This window comes from Ictalurus punctatus, chromosome 14 (assembly GCF_001660625.3).
Source record: "Ictalurus punctatus breed USDA103 chromosome 14, Coco_2.0, whole genome shotgun sequence".
Classification (NCBI taxonomy): Eukaryota; Metazoa; Chordata; class Actinopteri; order Siluriformes; family Ictaluridae; genus Ictalurus; species Ictalurus punctatus.
The window spans coordinates 3870652-3893000 of NC_030429.2; the positions used below are offsets into that span (position 1 = coordinate 3870652).

Genomic DNA, 22349 nt, shown 5'->3' on the forward strand with positions numbered 1-22349 from the left:
GAGGTCTACAGACAATTCCTTGGACTTCATGGCTTGGGTTGTGCTCTGACATGCACTGTTAACTGTGGGACCTTTATATAGACAGGTGTGTGCCTTTCCAAATCATGTCCAATCAACTGAATTTACCACAGGTGGACTCCAATCGAGTTGTAGAAACATCTCAAGGATGATCAGTGGAAACAGGATGCACTTGAGCTCAATTTTGAGTGTCATGTCAGGACAACGATCCAAAACTCTGATTTTAAGCAACAGACATCTGTCGAAGTTTCCTCTTTCTATACTGGTTCTCTCAGGGAAAACCTGCCAAAAATCTGCTGGCAAAGACGATAAAATGTGCTCTCAGCATTTCCCAGTCAAAAGTCAACATGAATGGAAATATTTGATTTCATTTTCATGGTCTGTTTAACACAAGGTTTTGCAAGCAACAATTAAAAAAAGATGCATGTTATGTTCAATGACGACCAGAACACCTGGACAATCAGTACAAGGAGATGTGCATGTGGTCAATAGCTATGGTGCATGTTTTGTGGGCGTTGCTTGAGAGGCAACACTGAAAGGATATGCATGATAAAAATTTTTTTAAAAAAAACACTTCTCTATTTTTAAGCAATACTGTTAAAAACATGTTCTTTCCTGTGCACGTGCAGATGTGCATAATGCAGATGTTTGACTGTTGCGTGGTGCTTCTGAGAGACAAAACAGTGCAACAAAAGGAAAGAAGAGTTCTGTCTCTGTCTCGGTAGGATCTGAACTTTATGATTGTATTATAGAGAGTGATGATAAAGCGTGATTGCGGCAGTGTGTTGTGGCAGAGCTCTGGAAGTTACACTGCAGGGGTGGGACTCTCTCTCTCACACACACACACACACACTCTCTCTCTCTCTCTCTCTCCTCTCTCTGTCTCTCTCCCTCACTCCTCTTTCTCTCCGTGCCCCCCCCCCCCCCCCCCCCCCCCCCCTCTCTCTCTCTCTCTCTTCTTGGAGGGAATGCATCTCCCAGAGCCCACCGGTCACAGGATGTGCTCTTTAAACTGACGCTCTCAGTCTGATCCAGAGAGAAGCCGTTGATGCATGTGGTTTGGCGGTTAAACGCAGCTGATGCGTATGGAGAGAGCAGCGTGAGAGGCAGAGAAGGGAGAGCGGAGTCCCCCATCCCCTTACACCGAAAACAAAGTCTTCCAAGGTAGGCTTTAAACCCCGCCATTCCTCTCTCACAGCCTGCTCACAGAGAATGCGTGTTTACTGCTCAGAGTAACGACTCACTGCGCGCGACGCTCTTTAACAGACATGCAATCCGTGTGTGTGTGTAGAGAGAGAGAGAAACTGTATGTGTGTGTGTGTGTGTGTGTGTATATATATATATATATATATATATATATATATATATATATATATATATATATATATAATGAGAGATAGACTGTGTTTGGGTATGTATGTATATATATATATATATATATAGAGAGAGAGAGAGGGGGCTGTGTTTGTATATATAGAGATAGTGAGAGACTGTACGTATATATATGTGTATATATATATATATATATATATATATATATATATATATATATATATATATATATATAATGAGAGAGAGACTGTGTTTGGGTATGTATGTGTATGTATATATATATATATATATATATATATATATATATATATATATATATATATACACATATATATACGTACAGTCTCTCACTATCTCTATATATACAAACACATCTCTATATATAATGAGAGAGAGACTGTGTTTGGGTATGTATGTGTATGTATATATATATATATATATATATATATATATATATATAGAGAGAGAGAGAGAGAGAGAGAGAGAGAGAGGGCTGTGTTTGTATATATAAATAAATATATAGAGAGATAGTGAGAGACTGTACGTATATATATATATATATATATATATAGAGAGAGAGAGAGAGAGAGAGAGAGAGAGAGACTGTATATATAAATAAATATATATAGAGATAGTGAGAGACTGTACGTATATATATATGTGTGTGTGTATATATATATATATAAAGCATGTTTTTAAAAGAATATATGTAAGTTTTGTGCCATATGTTGTAGCTGTGAACTGGGACAAGGCTGGTTGATGGACTGCTTTTCCTTTCTGTAGTGTCTCAGCAGGAATCCACACATTTTACCTAAAGGAAGTGTCCATTCAGCACCACACACACACACACATGCTGAGAGAGAGAGAGAGAGAGACAGACACTGAGCAAAGGTTCACATGAAAAAAGAAACTATGCATAATTCATAATGCTTTCATGATCTCTGCTCTTGCACACACTCTTACTCGTGATATTGCTTAATTATTTTATTTCATTTACTTTTTAGTTCCAAGATCCAAAGTGCCCTGTATATAGGTCTCTATAACCCACCTATGTGACTGACCCAAAACTAGCAATCTACTCATGACCTGTGCTCATGCCGTGATGTTTTGCTTCCAGTCAGAGGTACAGAGAGCTCAGGTCAGTGGCTTCCTGTTTCCGGATGCACCAGTATGGTTCTCTACAGTCTCGCAAGGCTCATATCCGGTCCTAGACTATGCTTGCGTGCTGATGTTGACTTGGATATTTACACGGCTGTGTAATATTTTTTTATTAACCCGTCTCTCCCCCTGATGACAGAGTTATATTCACAAGGTTGTCATGGTCACCGTCATTCTCTGTGCTTGTGCTTTGTGCCCAATGCATCATTATTGTTTGTGTTGTAAAGGGGGGTAGGGTCTTGGGCCAGCTCATTATTTAATACCTACACACAATCAAACAGTTGTCTATTAACAATATGAACAAAAACACTACAGAGAAACACCTAGTCTGTTTATAAGAGGACCAACAGGGGACAGATGTACTGCTTGTGTCACTGGGATTGATTTGGGTGTCCATCCGCTGTGAGTTTGTGCAACTGAAATCTTTATCCTCATCTCCCAAGCATCATTGCACAAGCTGGCAGTGAGAGTGTGAGAGAGAAAGTGTTTTGTCGGGGGAGGTTGCTATTAAGAACCTGATTCATATCAGGGAATCAGTGTCTCATAATCTGAGTGTCTTTGGCCACCATGTGTGTGTGCCTGCTCAGCTAGAACCCTGTGTGTGTGTATGTGTGCGCTTGCTGCGTGCCAATACTCTGCCACAGTGCTGTGATTGAGTGTGTGTATTCGGCCACGATGCAGCTAATGTTATCATGACTCATTCTGGAGATTAAAAGGAAAGTTGATTTATTAGTAAATGCACACTAGCTTTGCTCCTACGCTGGAATGAGCTGACAGTGCAGAGTACGTCCTCCCATCAGTTTCGCTTGCTTTTTTCACACAACCAATGTAGGCCCATTATTATTGAACACTGCTGTTTTCGAATGGATGACCAATATATAGGGAATATCTATATATTAACATGGGTATATCTGAAATCTTTTCTTATCAGGTTTGCCTCTTCATTCACAATAAAAAAAAACAAACATTTTAGACCACCCAAACCACATCTTTTTGAATTCCAAGATGCCAGAACCAGGGGCGTAAGCTGGACTGTTAATCATCTGGGGCTGAGCCCAGATTCTTCTCCATCAAAAACTTTTTAAAACATTCTTCTAAATAGACTTTTTCCATGCTTTTTTTTTCTTGCATGTGAGGGCTAACTGCTTTTTAAAAAATTACTGTGTGGGTTTAGCTGCTACAGTGTCATGTAAAGTACGTTATCTGTCCTTATACACTGCTCACATCATGTTCATGTAACTTGGAACTCATATAGACATGTACACACCTTGTTTTCCTGCTCAGCACGAGAGGATGTTAGTGTCTGAGTTTCAACCCCGTTACTGGTAAAATAAATAAATAAATAAAAATTAACATATGTACATTTTATTGTATTGGCACCCTGTCCAGGTTGTACCCCGCCTTGTGCCCGATGCTCCCTGGGATAGGCTCCAGGTTTCCCCGTGACCCTGAAGGAATATGTACATTTTCCTCCTCACACTGACTGATTGTGTGAGCTAGCGTTTGGCGGAATTGAGAGCTGTCAGCCAATGAAACACGAGTATTCCCACAAATTTTCTGATTGGTCTTGCCTCTGTTCACTGAAGATACAAAATTACGTCACTGCTGTCTTCTTTTACTGATGTTCAGCTACGTAGTGACAAACTGCTCCAAGTGGAGAATTATTCGTGGCTAAAGAAAAAATCTTTGAGGCCTGAATGCCCAGGCCAAGTTACGCCCCCCTGGCCAGAACTTATAATGAGGCCATTTTATTTACAATATGTGGTACTTTACTTCCATGTTTGACTATATTGTGTATTATATACTGTAAGTGACCCGGGGTGTCCAAGTAAACATGTTCAAAATGCTTTCAAAACTCATGAAAATGGTGGATAGTATGTAAAGGTGATGGGTCAGACACTAGTCATGCTGTCTTCTGTCATTTCCATGTTTAATTGTGGACAGAAAAAAATCAGAATCATGGTGCTGATGGTGCCAAATTGCATTTTCAAAATTGCCCTTGTTAATGTGTTTTCCTCCAGTATTGTGGTTCTCCAGCTGAAGTGATTTTCACAGCTGACTGGAGGCACTTGTTATTTGCAATAGCAAGTGGAAAGCCTGGTATTATAGTTCTGGGTAGTACAAATACACAGTTCTAACATACAGTGCATCTATTATATTATCAGACTCACATAAGAGGCAAATGATATTATTATACTGAGGTAAATTTGCTTCTCCAGGAAGTAACTTTCCCCAGCACTCTTTGGATGATTGAGTCAGATTGCATCTGTCTTTGGCTTCATCTCCATTCTTATGATCTTCACACACCCACACTTGCAGAAAATAGACTTCTGAAAGTTTACTGTGGCTGTGGCTTATGGACTGTAACATCTTCAGAATTCTTTTAAGATGTTATTTTTTGCACATGCAGCTGTAACTGTCATTTAAATCCCCTACGGTCAAATCAACTTCAAATTACAGGAGTGTTTCATCAAGAGTCTAAAAAGCTTGTCAGCTATATCAAGCATGCATTGCTAAGTTGATGAATTTTTAGCTACTTCCATGCCTGTTTACAGTAAACAGACTACTATCATGCAGACACTATTCTATGTGCAGGTTAAGACATTGCTCCAGATTAGCAACAAGACACACAACTAAAGCTATCAAACATTATAACTAGCTCAAGAAAACTACCTAGCTTCTGGTAATTCACTATTTTTTATTTTATTTACGTTTATTATTTATTTATTTATTTACGTTTTATTTGACTCAACTTTTTCATCTTAGAAGGCACCTCAATTTGCTAGCGTCCCTTTGCTTAGAAAGATAACAGTCATGTTCAGTGTTAGCTCATCATCAGTGCCACTTCTACAACAGCTAGCTGTTGGATAGCTAGCAACATTCAATTCTACTAGAACATAAATAATATTCCAGTAAATATCAGAAAGATCTGGAAGCAAATATGACCGAGTCAGTCAAGAAACTAAAGCCGGAAAGATGCTGGCTGCTACAGGAAAATAATCCAAAAGATACCTCCAAATTCATCATGAACTAATTCAAGAAACACAAGTTGGCTCTCCTGACTTCAACGTCATTAAAAGTCTGTTGGTTGATCTTAAACATGTTGTACATGTAAGATATATATCTCAGAACTAGAAGCATTCTGCAAGGAAAAATGGGCTGAACAAATTCATTCAACAGAAAGACTCCTAGGTAGCTACAAAAGCATTTGCTTGCTGTGTTTACTAAGGATGTTTAAACTTTGCACATGCCACAATTACTATTTTATTCAATATCAGTATCAAATATAAAGTAACCATGCATTAAGAAGTTGTATTTGCCTTGTGTATACTTTCAAAGATCAACAAACTGGATGTAATTCAGCTGTTTCTTAATTAGTGAACTATCATGGCAGGAGAAGGAATAATTATAGGTAATAATTCCAGACATTAAGTAGAAATTCTTATTAGAGTCATTATAAACCATTTTATGGTGCTGAGGTTCAGTATGTGGAGTGCTACATATATGTATATTTTATTGTACTGCTGCAGAACTGACATCTAATCTGATCATTTTGACATTTGATCTTACTGATTTTATTCTAAAGTTTATTACCACAGGCTTTTATGTACATTCTTCTCAGAATCTCATTTGCATCCCTCCCATGCAAACGTTTTCTCAGCTCTCCCTCGCTTTGATTCAAACACGAGCAAAAACCCAGGAACATTTTCACAGTTTCATACAGTCATTTGCAGAGCTCATAAGCAGTGTCACTTCTAGAATCTATTTATAGTAGTGTTCCCAAGTGTGCACAGAAGGATGATTTGATTCAGTTTGGGATTTGGGGTATTTGAGTGCTGGTCTCAGTCAGAGATATTGTTATTCAGGTGCTCAATTGGATGGCCTGATGGTCTGATCTTCTGGAATGACACCCAAAATTGGTTATATTCTACTATTATTCTGGATCCAGGTGTGCGCCAGCATTGTGCAATATTAGTAAGAATTTGCATTGCAGGATTTAATGGTTACTCTGTCTTCCCAAATTCAGTCTTCACCAACAAGCTAGATACTCATAATGTACTTTAAGCATTAAGGTAATAAATGTTGTCTTATTAAAAAAAAAAAAAAAAATGTGGCAAGATAAAATACAGTGCTGCGATAAAGTAAATTTGAAATTCCTGATTTCTTCTGTTTCTGTGTATATCTCATACTTCATTTATTCAGAAACCAAATCTAAGATAAAACAAAGGAAACCTGAGTAAACACAAAATACATAGTGCGTCCCAAATTATACACTATACACTTATACTATGCACTATGTACTTATACTACACACTATATACTTATACTATGCACTATATACTTATACACTTTATACTTATACTATATTCTATATACTTATACTATGCACTATATACAATGCGCTATATACTTATACTATGCACTTTATACTTATACTATGTGCTATATATTTATACTATATGCTATATACTTATACTATGCGCTATATACTTATACTATGCGCTATATACTTATACTATGTGCTATACTTATACTATACACTATACTTATACTATGCGCTATATACTTATACTATATGCTATATACTTCTACTATGCGCTATGCTTATACTATATGCTATATACTTATTCTATACACTATACTTATACTATACGCTATATACTTATACTATGCGCTATATACTTATACTATACACTTTATACTTATACTATACACTATATACTTATACTTTGCACTATATACTTATACTATGCACTTTATACTTATACTATGCATTTTATACTTATACGATACACTACATACTTATACTATGCACTATATACTTATACTATGCACTGTACACTCTGCTGTCTAGTGTATGAATTTTAGATGGGTAGTATCTTCTCAAATGGCACACTTTCGGTATTGTAGTAACCGGAAGTATGCTGTTTCCCAGTTAAGGGAAAATTAATGCAATGGCACTAGCATTAGCGAAATAGCCAAACAGATAACAAAAATGAATTGGTACAGTTTATTGTTTATGTTAATGTTTCCTTTTATGCGCAACAAGAGCTCAGTCACCATCAGACGTAGGCGTAACCGTCTCCGCAGGCGAATTTTGCTTTGCACAATTTAAAATCAATTAGGTAGTTAGTTGTGGTTGTGGCTATGGAATAAAGCTATGTAAATAGCTTTTTTTTCATTCAGTATCTGAGCCAGATATAGCCCTTCCTCATCCACTACGTAAGGAAATCTGCGACCGTTGAGTGTATCATGAGTCCATCATTCCACAATTCTTTTCTTTTTCGGCTGAACGGGTGCATCATCCGGGAACTTAAAGTGCACTTTGTTTCTTGGAGTTTTTCAGTGTGAACACACTAATCACACTATTTATACTACAAAATGGCGTACACAAGTGTGCGATTTGGGATGGACTGTCTGTTTTTAAATGATAATGTTATTTATTGAATCAAAAAAGTTATCCAATACCAGCTGGGACGGTGTGAAAATGTATTTTCCCCCATAGTTACTAACTCCCCAAATCTATGAAACTGCATTTATAATTGGGTGCAGCTGGACTAGACGCAACCAAGCCTGATTACTGTAAACCCTGTTCAATCAACTTAAATAGAACTTTTACAACAGCATGAATTTGGTTGAAAGGTCTTACCCAGTAACACACTATGCAATGTTGAAAGAAATTCCAGAAATTATGAGGAGGAAGGTGATTGAAATACATCAGTCTGGGAAGGGTTACAAAGCTGTGGCGGAGCGCTGTAATAAAATGTTGGGGGTGGCACTTTGTGTGGTCAATCGGGTGTCAGGGGTGTCCAGTGGGGGTGGCATCCGGGGTGGTCAATCGGGTGTCAGGGGTGTCCAGTGTGACACTCCTGACACCCGATTGACCACCCCGGATGCCACCCCCAAATTTTATTAGCTACTGGAAGTTGTTGATGCTGATTGACACATCAACAACACATTTCACCTCTTGCCGAATGAAGAGGTGTTGTGTGTTTTTTTTTTTTTTTTTTTTTTTTTTTTTTTTTTATGTTCGCCGGCAGTGTGTACAGTTTTCAAATCACGGATGAGCCGAGGATGAGAGAATATGGTTGCAGGATACCGTAGAATAAGAAAACATCATATTTGGAGTAAGTTTTTAAAGTTTAGCATCAGGTTCGTTTGCTGAATAACTTTAATGATAGACGCTGTGTAAGTTAATAAGGCTCCAATAGGCTACCTGTAATGTTAGGTCAGCACATATAAATGAGGCGATACAAGCGTGGCTCCATTTAGTTCCTTTTATTAAACAACATCCAACAGTCTTTAACAATGTCTGTGCTCCCACAGCTTCATCTCTGTATCTCCGCTGATTCACCACTGCGCTGTCCCTATTAGATACGCATCTCACTAACGGTATATACAGTACTCTCTGTATTACCAAATATAACATACATATCCCTGTGCTACCATTACACTACCATTACACTACCAGTTCATCAGATTAGAGAGATCAGTTTGCAATTTACCATAACAATCATTACGCTTACATCTGTACTAGTAATACACGCATATACCGTGCAGTGTGGAAGTTACCGTAGACAGATGTTTAGCTAATGTGGGGAAGTAGGCCACAGCTGCCAGTGTTCAGAGAGTTAACATTTAGCACTTTGAAATCGATTAACTAGCTCAGTTACTTCAGTTCAGAAGAGGGCTAGCAATGATCAAACTGCTGACTTAGACAGGCAGGTGATATTAATGTACAGATATGAAAAAGAGGATTTGTAATTAAGATAAAAATGTTGGTCGTTGATGATTAGATGTAACCAGAGACTGTCATATTTTTGCACAGGACCAATTAAACATGAAAAGAAAGGGAGAAATATCAGAGTTCTTTTTAAAGAAGCACAGGCAGGCAGATCATGTCTGCTCGATGCCTGCTATAACTAATTACAGTGTGTGTGGGGTTTATTTGTAAATGTAAGGAGGGTTTTTTTTCGTAAATAAACTCAGCAGTTCATGTAACAGACACATGCTACTGTATCTTATCTCCTTGGTGCTTAAGCTTTATTTTCTGAAAATATTTCGGATGTTCAACACTTATGGAAACAACAGGGTGACACAAGTCTTTCCACTATGTGAGTACAGTGTGTGTGTGTTTGTCTGTCTGTGTTATTACTATCACACCAGATATTTCTGGTCCCCAAGTGGAAAACAGCTTATAAATCATACATACTACATTTTTGTGATGTTTAGGTGATGGATAGGTTTAGGGGATAGAAAATACAGCTTCTTTAGTACAAAAATCATTATGGAAATTCCCCATAAAACATGGAAACCCAACATATTGTGTGTGTGTGTGTGTGTGTGTGGACCACCGAAAGTAGCAGTGGCCACTCTATGTATAAAACTCTAGTTCCGCCAATGCTTCAAAGATCCACAGTGAGAGCCATTATTTCCAAAGGGAAAAACTCAATAGTGGCACAATAGTGAACTTTCCCAGAAGTGGCCAAAATTCCCAAATTTCTCCAAGAGCACTGCAACTACACATCCAACAAGTCACAAAAGAGCCAAGGACAACATCAAAGGACCTACAGGTCTGTCTTGCACCAATAGAGGTCACTGTTCATGACTCCACTATCAGAAAGACACTGGGCAGAAATGGCATCCATGGAAGAGTGGTGAGGTGAAAAGCACTGCTAACCCAGAACAACATTAAGGATCGTCTGAACTTTTCAAAAACACACTTTGATGATCCTCAAACCTTTTGGGAGAATATTCTGTGGACTGATGAGTTGAAAGTGGAACTGTTTGGAAGACAGGTGTCCCGTTACATTTGTTATTTTTTTTACAACAGTAACTGTATTGTGTGTTTACGCAGGTTGTCTTTGTTTTGTGTTGTATTTCGTCTGAAAATCTAAAGCTACTTGTCACGTAAACAGGATGGAGATGGATGCAGTCGCAGCTAGAGCGTTTATTAAAGAGACAGGCGGACAATTCCAAACGATAGAACAAAAACGTGGTCAAAAACAGGTGTGGGTCAGGCAATCTACAAACAACACAAACTAGGCAAGGTAAAGTTCAAAAATGAGAAACTATGGACAGGATAAGGAAGCGGCGAAACAAGGACAAAGAAAGTCTTGGTGTGGATCTGGTGGCAGAACACGGAAACGCACGATACTTCACGCTGAACGAAGACACACAGGGGTTATGACATGAACCGTAATAAAACACACGTGTCAAAAAGTAAACAAGGTTTGACATCCCGGAAGCACGCTGGCACGGTGAGGGGAAAACTAGGACACTGGGTAGTATGAGATAAACACAAACACAGAAGAAATCAGGATCGGGGAAATACTTTTCCACAGCACTGTACATTTCGACAAAGCAGAGATTAGTATTATTCCTTCTTTTTTTTTTAAATCAAAATGTATCGTGGTATTTTTATTGTCATGCTAATAATTGAAAAGTGTAAATAAGTATTAATTCTTTTTTTTTTTTTTTTTTTACCCGTCTTCTCTAGGTTTTGTTTTTGCAACTGTAAATCACAATCCCATGGGTAAACAAAATGTGTGTGATCGAAATACACTTTACAGCAGCTTTACCAGCATGACCAGCCTGTCTAGACGTTATTTTTGCAACACCGTATTGCATTCAGTGGTGACTAGTCCCTGGACCTCATGTGCACCACTTTTTCAATATCAGTTATTCAATACGGTTGGGACATTAACCACAACGACGCACCTGGGATACGTCGGCCATCTATACACGGTAAACAACTAGTGAACAAATATACCTCGCACAGCCCTTTATCTCCGGTAACTTGAAACTCTTCATGTAAACAGACCTGAGCTGTATAAAGAGGCTGCAAGATCATTCATTGCCAAGCACAGAGCTTTTGCTTCGTGTCTGAGGAAAGACATTAAAATGATGTTGTGCTTCACCAGGAGCAGTGTCGGAGAAAAATAACCTGAATTACAACAGGCTATAAAAAAAAGTACAATTCATAATCATTATGAATTACCTATTAGACAATGTCTTTACATTGTGAATCAAGTCTACGAATAAAGTTCAGGCATTTTAATCATTTTTAATGACTTTTAATAATTTATTTCCCTTTTTCATGTAAACATCAAGCAGAAAGCCAATCAACTCGCAGAATATAGGAGCAGTTTCTCAGTTTCCGTCAGAGAACATTGCCGGGGAAGGGAGAAATACGATTTTGACAGACATTTCTGGCAGCCAAAGGAAATACTTGTTAAATAAAGGGTGTGATTAACCAGCTTTTGATTAGAAGTCAAACTAGAAAAAGTGAAAACCATGAAAAGATGACATACAATATGAAGTAATGTTCCTGCCTCTCAAAGGGAGGTGTCTCTGTGTCTCTCCTCGTCATTCTTTCTCACACGTACGCACATCGACACACGTGTCCCCCATTCATTCCTGTAGATATTACTCTATACATTCTAAGTGCTTAGGCTGTTAATATGTGAGGTGTAATTTGCCGTTGACTTTCGGGTCAAGCGCTCAGTTTGTGTCTTCCTGTTCTTCGTTGTTTTTCCAGAGACCATGTCCTCTTCACACAGCCGGGACATCTCAGACTATCATGTCAGCGGTAAGAGAAAAAGAAACTGGGGTAATTATGTACTTAGTGATGTATCGTGTTTCTGATTTTTCTCTGTGCGTGTGTGTGTTTGCACGTTCGTGCGTGTCAGTGATCCGTGATCCTCCTGCCTGGGAGGTTGGTGTGTACCTCTTGGGGTTTATGGTTCTACTTGGCATAGTAGGAGTAAATCTGTGGAAGCTATGGAGGTCTGGCTCTTTCCCTGCTCCCTCACCATACCCTAACTTCAACTACCGCTACCTGCAGGAGAAGTATGGCACTTCTTACTCGGAAGTCAGGCAGAAGGTAATAGATTTTTAATTCGTTTGATGTGTGCTATGATTCTGCCGTAAAAACCTTCCATGAACCTTCCTTGTTTGGGAATGTATGCTCTACTTTATAGTGCGTTGCAGCTTCTAACCACCGAAGAGCATCATCAGCAAGCCGTAAGCCCAGCCTGCAGCTGGCTGTCACGCCTGACGGCTTTCGCGAACTTGGCCCTCTGGAGCTGCTGAGTCGGGAGCTGGAGATGAAACGCTCCGCCTCGGTTGACTCTCTGTGCTCCATCTCGTCCATTGCCCACACGTTTGGCCATGATGTCACCGTGGGACAACTGGAGGTGACGCTGGAGCTTGAGGCACAAACCTCACTCCTACATGTCACCCTGCTTCAGGCCAAAGACCTGCTGGAACAGGAGGAGGAGAATTTTCCCGGCTGCTACGTCACTGTCACGCTTTTACCCGACGAGATCAATGTGGGCGTCACACGGGTGAGGAAACAGCAAGCGCAAGTCATTTGCACAGTCTTGCCATCTAGTTTATTTTCTGACACTCTCAGAGAAAAGGTATTAAACTGTACATTTCCTTTTGACTGGGGTGGTGAAAATAAAATGCCTTAGAAAGTACTGCACTTAAAAAGTTCCTCTTCACAGAGCGTCTGTATTATCATGTAGGCTGCACTGTGGTCCTGGAGGTATGATATTTCATCCCATCGTGGATGGAATGAGCAAAAATATAATTAACTTGTGATACAGCCAAGACAGCCACTGGAAAGCTCAGAAAGCCGCAGAGACGCTCTGATCATCAGTCACTTGTGTCTCAAAAGCATCAGTAGAACTGCATTAGAGCCACATTCTGAGGATTATGATGCCGTCTAAACGACCTCATTCAGCTAGCAGTGTCAGAGAGAGAAAGATAGAAAGAGAAAGAGCGCTGACATCAGCACAGCTGCTCAGCATGATTCCAAAGCAAAAAGGGCTGTTGCTCTCTTCTCCCTAGCACATAAATATGGATGAGAGTGTGTCACAGTGCGTTAGAAATCTCTGACCTGATAGGTTTGCTACAGGATGCTGATGAAATTGCGATACAAGATGAATTTTGTAAGGAGGTATTGCAAAAGAATACCTTTTTTTTTTTTTTTTTTTTTTTTTATGTTCACATTTTATTTCAACTAGCTGATTTCAGTTCCACAAAAGCTTTTGATTTTTTTTTTTTTCTTCACATTTCCAAAATTTGCAAGTGAAGCGATTAGGCTCTGACTTTTGGGTCAAGTGCTTATTTGTGTCCAGTGTTGGGGAAAATTACTCCAAAAAAAAAAAGTCCTCCACTACAGATTACTATTTTAATTCAATTCGATTCAATTTTATTTGTACAGCGCTTTTTACAATAGACATCGTCTCAAAGCAGCTTTACAGAAATATCAACACGGTATACAGATATTAAAGGTGCGAATTTATCCCAACTGAGAAAGCCACTGAGTGGCGACGGTGGCGAGGAAAAACTCCCTAAGATGTTTTAAGAGGAAGAAACCTTGAGAGGAACCCGACTCAGAAGGGAACCCGTCCTCATCTGGGTAACAACAGATAGTGTGAAAAAGTTCATTATGGATTTATATGAAGTCTGTATGGTGTTAAGAGCAGCCGTAGTCCCAGCAGTCTGGAATTAGAGAAGATTTGAGCTCCATCCAGAGGCAGAAAGGATCTGGATCTCTAGTATCTCCATAAATTCGTGTGGGGCTCGGCGAAAGGAGAGAGGGAGAAAAAATATCATTATGACTGCGAAGTAGTAGAACAGAATCTAGTCAGGGTAGGCTTGAGTAAACAAATACGTTTTAAGCCTAGACTTAAACACTGAGACTGTGTCTGAGTCCCGAACACTAATAGGAAGACTGTTCCATAACTGTGGGGCTCTATAAGAGAAAGCTCCTCCCCCTGCTGTAGCCTTCACTATTCGAGGTACCGTCAACAATGTAAAATTGCAGTTTGATTACATTACTGCATGTAAAAAGTGAATCAGGTGACTAATTTCTTTACTTTCACGTTACTTTCAAAACCTATCCAACCTACAAAAATACACTTAAAAAAAAAGAAGTTGTATTTATCATCAAACTTAGCTCAGGTGTTGTCACTGTTTGTAGGACCACCAGACCGATAAAATATTCAAACTTTCTAACTAAGTTAGTTTGGTATCGCTAGCCAAGGGGAGGCACAACGAAGCTATGGGTTTCGCTGCTACAGAGCCATTATCTGTCCTCATGCTCTGTTCACATCATGTTCACGTAAACTGGAACTAATATAGACATTTACACACCTTGTTTTCCTGCTCAGAATGAGAAAATGTCTGCATCCGAAACGGCGTCCTACCCTGCTACAGAGTAGACGAAAAGCAGTACCGCAGAGGGGTAGTATGTCAGTAGTAATTCTCAGTAGGCGAGAAACCGTAGACGAGAAATACCCGGGCGGCGTACTGCTTCTGGCGAGATTTCGCAGCGTGTAACTGCTGCACACTACAAAAATCCCATAATGCAACTGGTGCGGATGAACTCAGAAAAAAAAAAAAAATCACAGAAGACTTCATACTTTTAAGTATTAAACCTTGGGTAAACAGGACTTGTTTAACAATACCCGACTAAATTGTTGGTATATGGTATATTTAAAAGATTGAAACATGAAATAATTTTTTAAGTGCTTCAAATATTGTCTGACGTTTTACTGATGTAAAATGTAATTACATATGAAAACCTCAGTGCCCTGAAGTATGATGATGTCATATCTTGTTTCCGCCCATATTCGCAGCAGCGTCCAATCGATATACGCATGTTTCAAGCCTAGTGTGACCACGGCAACACACATACTGATTAGTACGTAGTGTTTCAATTTCCGTGCAATAGCTACTGTCACGGTACGCGATTTCGGACGCAGCCGGTGTTCCTGTTATCCCTATTAACGCATTATACCCAACTCTTTTTGTCTTCTCAGATCGGATAAAAGCATTCGTTATCTCGAATGAATAGTTCCGTTTCTGGAAACATCGTTTCACCTGTGCTTCAAAACGCTATTTTGAGCACGGCCTTCTCTGGAGGTCTTCAAGCGCTGCTGCTATTCCCCCAAACACTTCCACCCTCAGATTCTTAATCACATGTCAAAGGCCATGCCGTGGGATTAACTGAGCAGGTGGTTAGTGTTACAGACACAACTCTTTTTGATGATATGGACTTTCAGCCTCACTCAGCATCGGTGTTGTTTAAAGAGCTCCGAGCAGCGCTGATCCCGTTCCCGCTACCGACACAGAATGCACTCGGTTTAGCTTGCTTTCAGTTGTACTAAATTCTTAGAGTTGGGAAATACTTGTGTCAAGGTGTGTCTATTATCACCATCCAGGAACTGTTCCTCAAACATGGCACAAAAAAATAAAAAAATACACCTTAGTGGAAATACCTTGAATATAGTGAACTGTATCTAGTATTTCCTATTATAAGATTACGATAAACTGAATCTAAGATTATTAAACATTACTATTCATGATTAAAGTTTAATAATCTTATATTGGGTTTATTGTAATCTGATAAGAAATACAATATAAATATGATTTGCGGTGATGCGAATATACTGTGCTTGCGAAACACAGTGCCGAAGTGACATGTAATGAAGGTATAATGAAGGCACCAAATGAAGATATTTAAGCAGTCGTACGGTATTGCAACAAATGCTTGCTTACCTACGTAAAATGATGAGAAATAAGTACTTTTGGGGCAGTCAAATGTCAGAGGGTTGCTCTCCCATTTTCACGAGAGTAATTTTCTCTCGTTATTTACGGAGGAACTTCATCATGGCTAAACAATGTGTTCTGTCCTGCAGATTCAGAGCAACGCCTTCACCGTGATGTTTGATGAGCGTTTCTCTATTCCACTGGAAGCAGCCGCTGTGGAGGAGTACAGCCTGCGTTTTTCAGCATTCGGAGTGGACTTGGATGAAAGGAACATCAGTGCAGGGCAGGCTGAACTCAAACTGTCTGATCTAGACCTGTCCATAAGGCCTTTCAATGCTTGGCTGTACCTTCAGGACATCAATAAGGTGTTGATATTCCTCTACTAACAAACAATCTTCAACATACAGCGGTGCTTGAAAATTTAGACTTTTCTACATTTCTGCATAAATATGATTTTTTTTTTTTTGAGATGTTCACTCGAGTCTTGCAAAAATATTATGCTTGGTCATTTATTTATTGAGGAGAATGATCCAATATTACTTATCTGTGAGTGGGAAAAGTATGTGAACCTTTGCGTTCAGTATGTGGTGTGCGGATGAATGTTTCCGGTAACTGTTGATCAGTCTCGCACATCAGCCTGGAGGAATTTTGGACCATTCCTCAGTTTAGTTGCAGTTATTGCTGCACAAGGGGGTCACACCAGATACTGAAAGCAAAGGTTCACATACTTTTGCAGCTTTTGATTTTTGGTGGGTTTCTTCACATGAACTGCTTGCTTCAGGTCCTTCCACAACATTTCTATAGGATTAAGGTCAGGACTTTGACTCGGCCATTCCAAAACATTCACTTTATTCTTCTTGAACCCTTCTTTGGTAGAATGTGTTGTGGGCTTAGGGTCGTTGTCTTGGTGCATGACACACTTTCTCTTGAGATTCGGATCACGGACCGTTGTCATGACATTTTCCTTTTCCTTGCTTCGGGTCCTTCCAGAACATTTCTATTGGATTAAGGTCAGGAAATTGCCAGAGTCATATCTCCCTCATGTTTTGCTCAGGTACTGTGGCACAATACCATTCTGTGCTTTATAGGCCAATAGTAGTATTTATTGGGAGCCAATGCAGTGTGGATGTGGTCGTATCTTCTGGTTCTAGTAAGGACTCTTGGAGCTGCATTCTGGACTAACTGGAGCTTGTTTATGCTCTTACTGGAACATCCAGACAGTAAGGCATTACAATATGATGATGAAACAGAAAGTCCATCCAGAGTAACTATGTACTCAGAAAGATTACTTCTAGCTGCATGTGGTCCTAGTACAAGTACTTCTGTCTTCTGAAGCTAATAAGCATCCAGTGTCTAATGTCCTGGTTTTGTATATTTGACAGACACCGGTTTAATAACGTTGAGGAATACTTACACGTTCATCTGGCTTTGCTGAAACATACAACTGTGTGTCAATAACATACCAGTGGAAGCTCTTTCCATGTTTAATGTTTCCATGTTTAATTATTCCATGAATAATTTGACCCAGAGTTAATATACGTAAAGAAAAGAGAAGTGGGCCTAAAACAGAACCTTGCGGAACACCAGACTTTACTTCAGTATGCGCAGAGAAATCACCATTTACATCTACGAACTGATAGCGATCAGTCAAATAAGACCTGAGCCAGGAGAGGACCGTTCCCTTAACGCCAACGACGTTCAGTCTATCGAGGAGAATAGTATGATCAGTGGTGACGAAATCCGCAAATTCACAAAGGAATTCAGAATATGGTCGTAAATAATAATTAGAGGAACTGACTCGATAGACTTCTTGTTTGTGGCTACATATGTTATACTAGTATAAAGAACTTCAAATGTGTTGAATTTATGACTAGATTTTTCTAAGCCAAGATTATCATTATAAATAACTGATACAGCCGCCTCTGCTAGTTTTTTCAGAATGATGTATATAACAGAAGGACTAGCTTCATTTAATGCTATGTACGTTCCTGTTAAACACATTATATTAAACTCCTGATCAGTAATGATTTCTTTAACAGTAAGCACTTTAGACACAAGTCCTAGCTTCAGATGAAAGGTACTGGCTGTGTATTCAGTGTGATATAATTTTATGTTAATTAGGTTACTAAAACAAACTTTCTGAGTATTTCTACGTTTTTGTTTAGCTTGGGGGACAGACAGCCTGCTTGTCTGCTCCCTGGCCTTGGCTCTGGATGGTCTCTGATTAACTAGGCCTGTTCTCAGACTATGTGCTATGCAGCAAGTTTGATGCTATACTGCTCTCATGAGCAGTACCTAGATATCGTCTCCCCCTAACAGGCCAGCCTTGCCCACATAACTACTCCGATTGTTTTCGGAGCACCACCTGGGCATCCAGCAGTTCGGCGACCATAACCTGCTGTAAACTATGCCGCTATGCCGCATTGGGATGGAGCCAGAGCGTACTACTGCTTCGGAAATTGTCTTCGCTAATTTACACACCTCTACAGTGTTACTCTTAGTAACCTCTGACTGACCAAGGCATCGTTAGCCCCTACATGAAAAACTACGTGCGCTGGCACCCTGGAAACTGCATAGTTTAGACACCGACAAAGGCTAAAAAAGAAAGTCAAGAAATTGTGCAGTGTTGCTACTTATGTAAAATGGGCTTAATCTGCAAACCCAAGGTTTTTTAAGGTAATTTAAGACTTGATATTAAGCGTTAATGGAAATAAATGATGTCTTGCAAGTTTGGATCTCTCCCTCTGGCATGAGAATAAAAACAGCCGGCTCTCAGTGCACACACCGCAACATTACTGCTCTCTACATTCAAATATCTCTCGATCCTGCTTTATATCTAGAGGAAGTTCTAGAGATATTTTATTGACATAACAAATACCCAATAAATGATTTTCTATTTGAAGCTCAAATGGTAAACTGGGCATTCAAATGCTTGGCCTCGCCCCCTCGCGGCAGTTCCAGAGTAATGTATTGTGTGTGGGTGGTGACTTGGTTGTGTATTGGTTCTACAGGCTGTGGATGCTGTTGGAGAGATTCTGCTCTCACTCAGTTACCTACCCACCGCTGAGCGCCTAACTGTGGTGGTGGCCAAAGCAAAAAACCTGGTCTGGACTAATGGCAAAACCACTGCAGGTCAGCACAGCTTTTACTCTCACTTTCCTGACCACACTCCTTCCTGTCCTGCTTTTCTAACTTAATGCCCACTGTGGATTCAAACAGATCCGTTTGTGAAGGTGTACCTCCTCCAAGACGGCAGGAAGATCAGTAAGAAGAAAACCTCCATAAAGAGAGATGATACTAACCCTATCTTCAATGAGGCTATGATCTTCTCTGTGCCTGCCGTTGTGCTTCAGGTAACACGTTCCACCGAGAACACATTATTCATACATTAGACTTATAAAATAAGAGTGGTGAAACTAGTGCTGCCTGTTTGTAAGGAGCTCAGGGCTCAGTTTAAGGGGAGATGCAAAAGAGGGCAAATATCATCCTTCCATCTTCTTCAGATGAATGTGATATCAATATTATTATGGCTGTATGATCATCGTTTTTGATTTGAAAGGGGGTGATTTTCAAATCGCAAGAGCTGCGATTATTTTGATTAAGGACTATCAAATATGGTAATAAGCATCCGCGTAGTCGTTGACGGTTTTGCTTCCTGAGCATTTTATGTTTGATGCAGAGTTTAACGAATAGGGGGCGTTAACACTGAACACGCCGAGCGAATGAGCCAATAAGATCATTTTGGAAAAGATGAGCGGGAGCAATGGGAGAACGCGTCTTGTGGAGAAGAAACACTTAGCAGCTACTGTTTATCCTGGCGGAATAATCGCTTTTGTAGCACTAGGAATTGCATTGTTTTGTTTGTTTCTTGTCGTGTCAGCAGATACATTTGTTTGTTGTTTGTTTAAATAATAGTAAATTGCATTTTAAAGTAAACTGCAATTCGATTTTTTTCTCCAAATCGTCTAGCCCTGAAGATTATTGACTTTCTGCGTCCATATTTGAGATTTATACACCATGTAGCCTTGAATGTATTGGGAGTTCTTCATGTCACATCAGGGTTAGTGTCAGGGCAGTGTAGCATGTTTCAGCCTTGAGAAAGATGAAAGCAAGCCCTACATCACAATAAAGCTATGATTAAAAACGGTTTATCCAGTGAAAGATGTCCACCATTGATCTGAATTTGCAATCTTGCTTTTTTTTTTTTTATCTTTGTTTTAATTACGCTATATTGTGTACGTTCGTTTGCTGGATAATTAACTATCTGGTTTTTATTGAGGGGGTTTATCCAGCTGTTTGCTTCCTGACTGTTTGTGTAATGCTTGCGTTCTATGTACAGGATCTCTCTCTAAGAGTCACAGTGGCTGAAAACACAGAAGACGGGCGTGGTGAAAACATAGGTCATGTGATCATCGGGCCAGAGGCAAGCGGCATGGGCATCACTCACTGGAACCAAATGCTAGCGACTCTGCGCAAACCTGTCTCCATGTGGCACCCGCTGCGGAGGACCTGATCTGACTTCTGCCCCCCATTCTCACCTGCATGGTGCCTACTGTCTCCGTGACCCAAACATGAAGACTTCTGAAAAGGTCAAGAGGTCATTGTTATTCAGGAAATCCATTATCTTTTAAAAGCAGTTGCACAGCCAGAGCAACAGAGCAGATTGCAAGGGAAAGACTGAAACTCTGCCTGTCTCTGCTTTAATTCCCAGGTCCTTTTATCCAGGTTAAATCTCTCTTCATTTGTAGCAGTTATAACAGGGTGGCTGACCTGAATGAACAGCGGTCAACACTGCATTGTAGTTTGTTTAGTTGTGTTAGGAATTAGTGCAGACACATTCTAATACCTACAAATTATTATTCTTATTATTAGAGATATGTATTATTATTATTATTATTATTTATTCGGTGTTCTGTGTGGTTTTATATTTTTATGCTCAGTATAAAGCAATAGAACACACCTGTATGTATGATGGAGAGACTTTTAACCGTTTCTTTGTGAGAGTGAAGTAGTTCAAAAAATATCGAAATAAGTTGTTATTAAAGTGCAGTTACATTCCAGTCCACCAGAGAAGTTCTGCGGTGGCAGTGATGACGGTTAGAAAGAGAGACGAGGTGTTAAGGCTTTCTGTAGTATTACGGTGGGATGTGAATGCATTAAACACGGATTATATTTATTTTCTTTTAGTTTTCACATTCCTCCTGTACCCTATGTTTGCCTGCACTTTGGACGTTTATTACGAGTATTATTAATCTCTTGTTGGAAGTGTTTGTTGAGTTTATAAGTTTCTGCGTTTTTTTTTTTTGTTTTTTTTTAATGCATTCTGTCTAGAGAGATTTGTTTAAAAAAAAACACAACAACAACAAAAACAAAAAACAAAAAGGCTTGCCTCCAACTGTTATTGACTACTATGAGGAGTTTGGCAATAAAATTTCTCTCTTTCAGCGGAAAGCCAGTTAACATTCACATTCAGATAAAGGTAAAACACTATAAACATTCTGCTACATACATCCTGCAGGCAAGTCTGCAGTCAAAGACATGTTAAGAAATAGTATTCAACTAACCAGGTTCACATTTTCTTAATGTAGCCTACAGTACATGACTAGCGTAAGTCAACTATCTCAGTGCAGCAAGTGAGGTTTCATTCTGTGCCAAATCAACCACTAGAGAAGCAATATTTTATTTAGGCTTGGGTCTCTATTCTGTTTGTGATCGATGAGATATAAAAAATAATAACAATAATTTTGCAGTGCATGAAAGTGTAATAGATGTGGTATATTGATGTTCAAATATTCAACTCTTTAAATAAAGAAATGGCTCAGATTGTTTTCTGGTCTCTTCACCTGCCTGACATGCAATTTTTCGAACACAGTGCAAAACACCTCTACACACCTGAACACACCTCTACACACTTCAACAAACCTTGACACACCTCTACACACCTGAACACACCTCTACACACTTGAACAAACCTTGACACACCTCTACACACCTGACTACACTTCTACACACTTCAACAAACCTTGACACACCTCTACACACCTGAACACACCTCAACAAACCTTGACACACCTCTACACACCTCTTCACACCTAAACACACCTGAACACACATCAACACACCTCAACAAACCTTGACACACCTCTTCACACCTGAACACACCTCAACACACCTGAACACACATCAACAAACCTTGACACACCTCTTCACACCTGAACACACCTCATCACACCTGAACACACCTCTACACACTTCAACAAACCTCAACAAACCTT

The 22349-nt window shown here is 39.5% G+C and overlaps 1 protein-coding gene across 1 annotated transcript; it reads left to right on the plus strand.

Moving 5' to 3' along the window:
* Positions 1-941: 941 nt before the first annotated feature.
* Positions 942-21902, plus strand: syt12 (synaptotagmin XII). The gene is made up of 8 exons (XM_017486203.3): positions 942-1182; positions 12050-12100; positions 12201-12394; positions 12492-12857; positions 16224-16439; positions 19086-19206; positions 19294-19427; positions 20414-21902. The coding sequence occupies exons 2-8, from the start codon at positions 12055-12057 to the stop codon at positions 20585-20587; spliced, it is 1251 nt and encodes a 416-aa protein (XP_017341692.1). The 5' UTR covers positions 942-1182; positions 12050-12054; the 3' UTR covers positions 20588-21902.
* Positions 21903-22349: the final 447 nt, after the last annotated feature.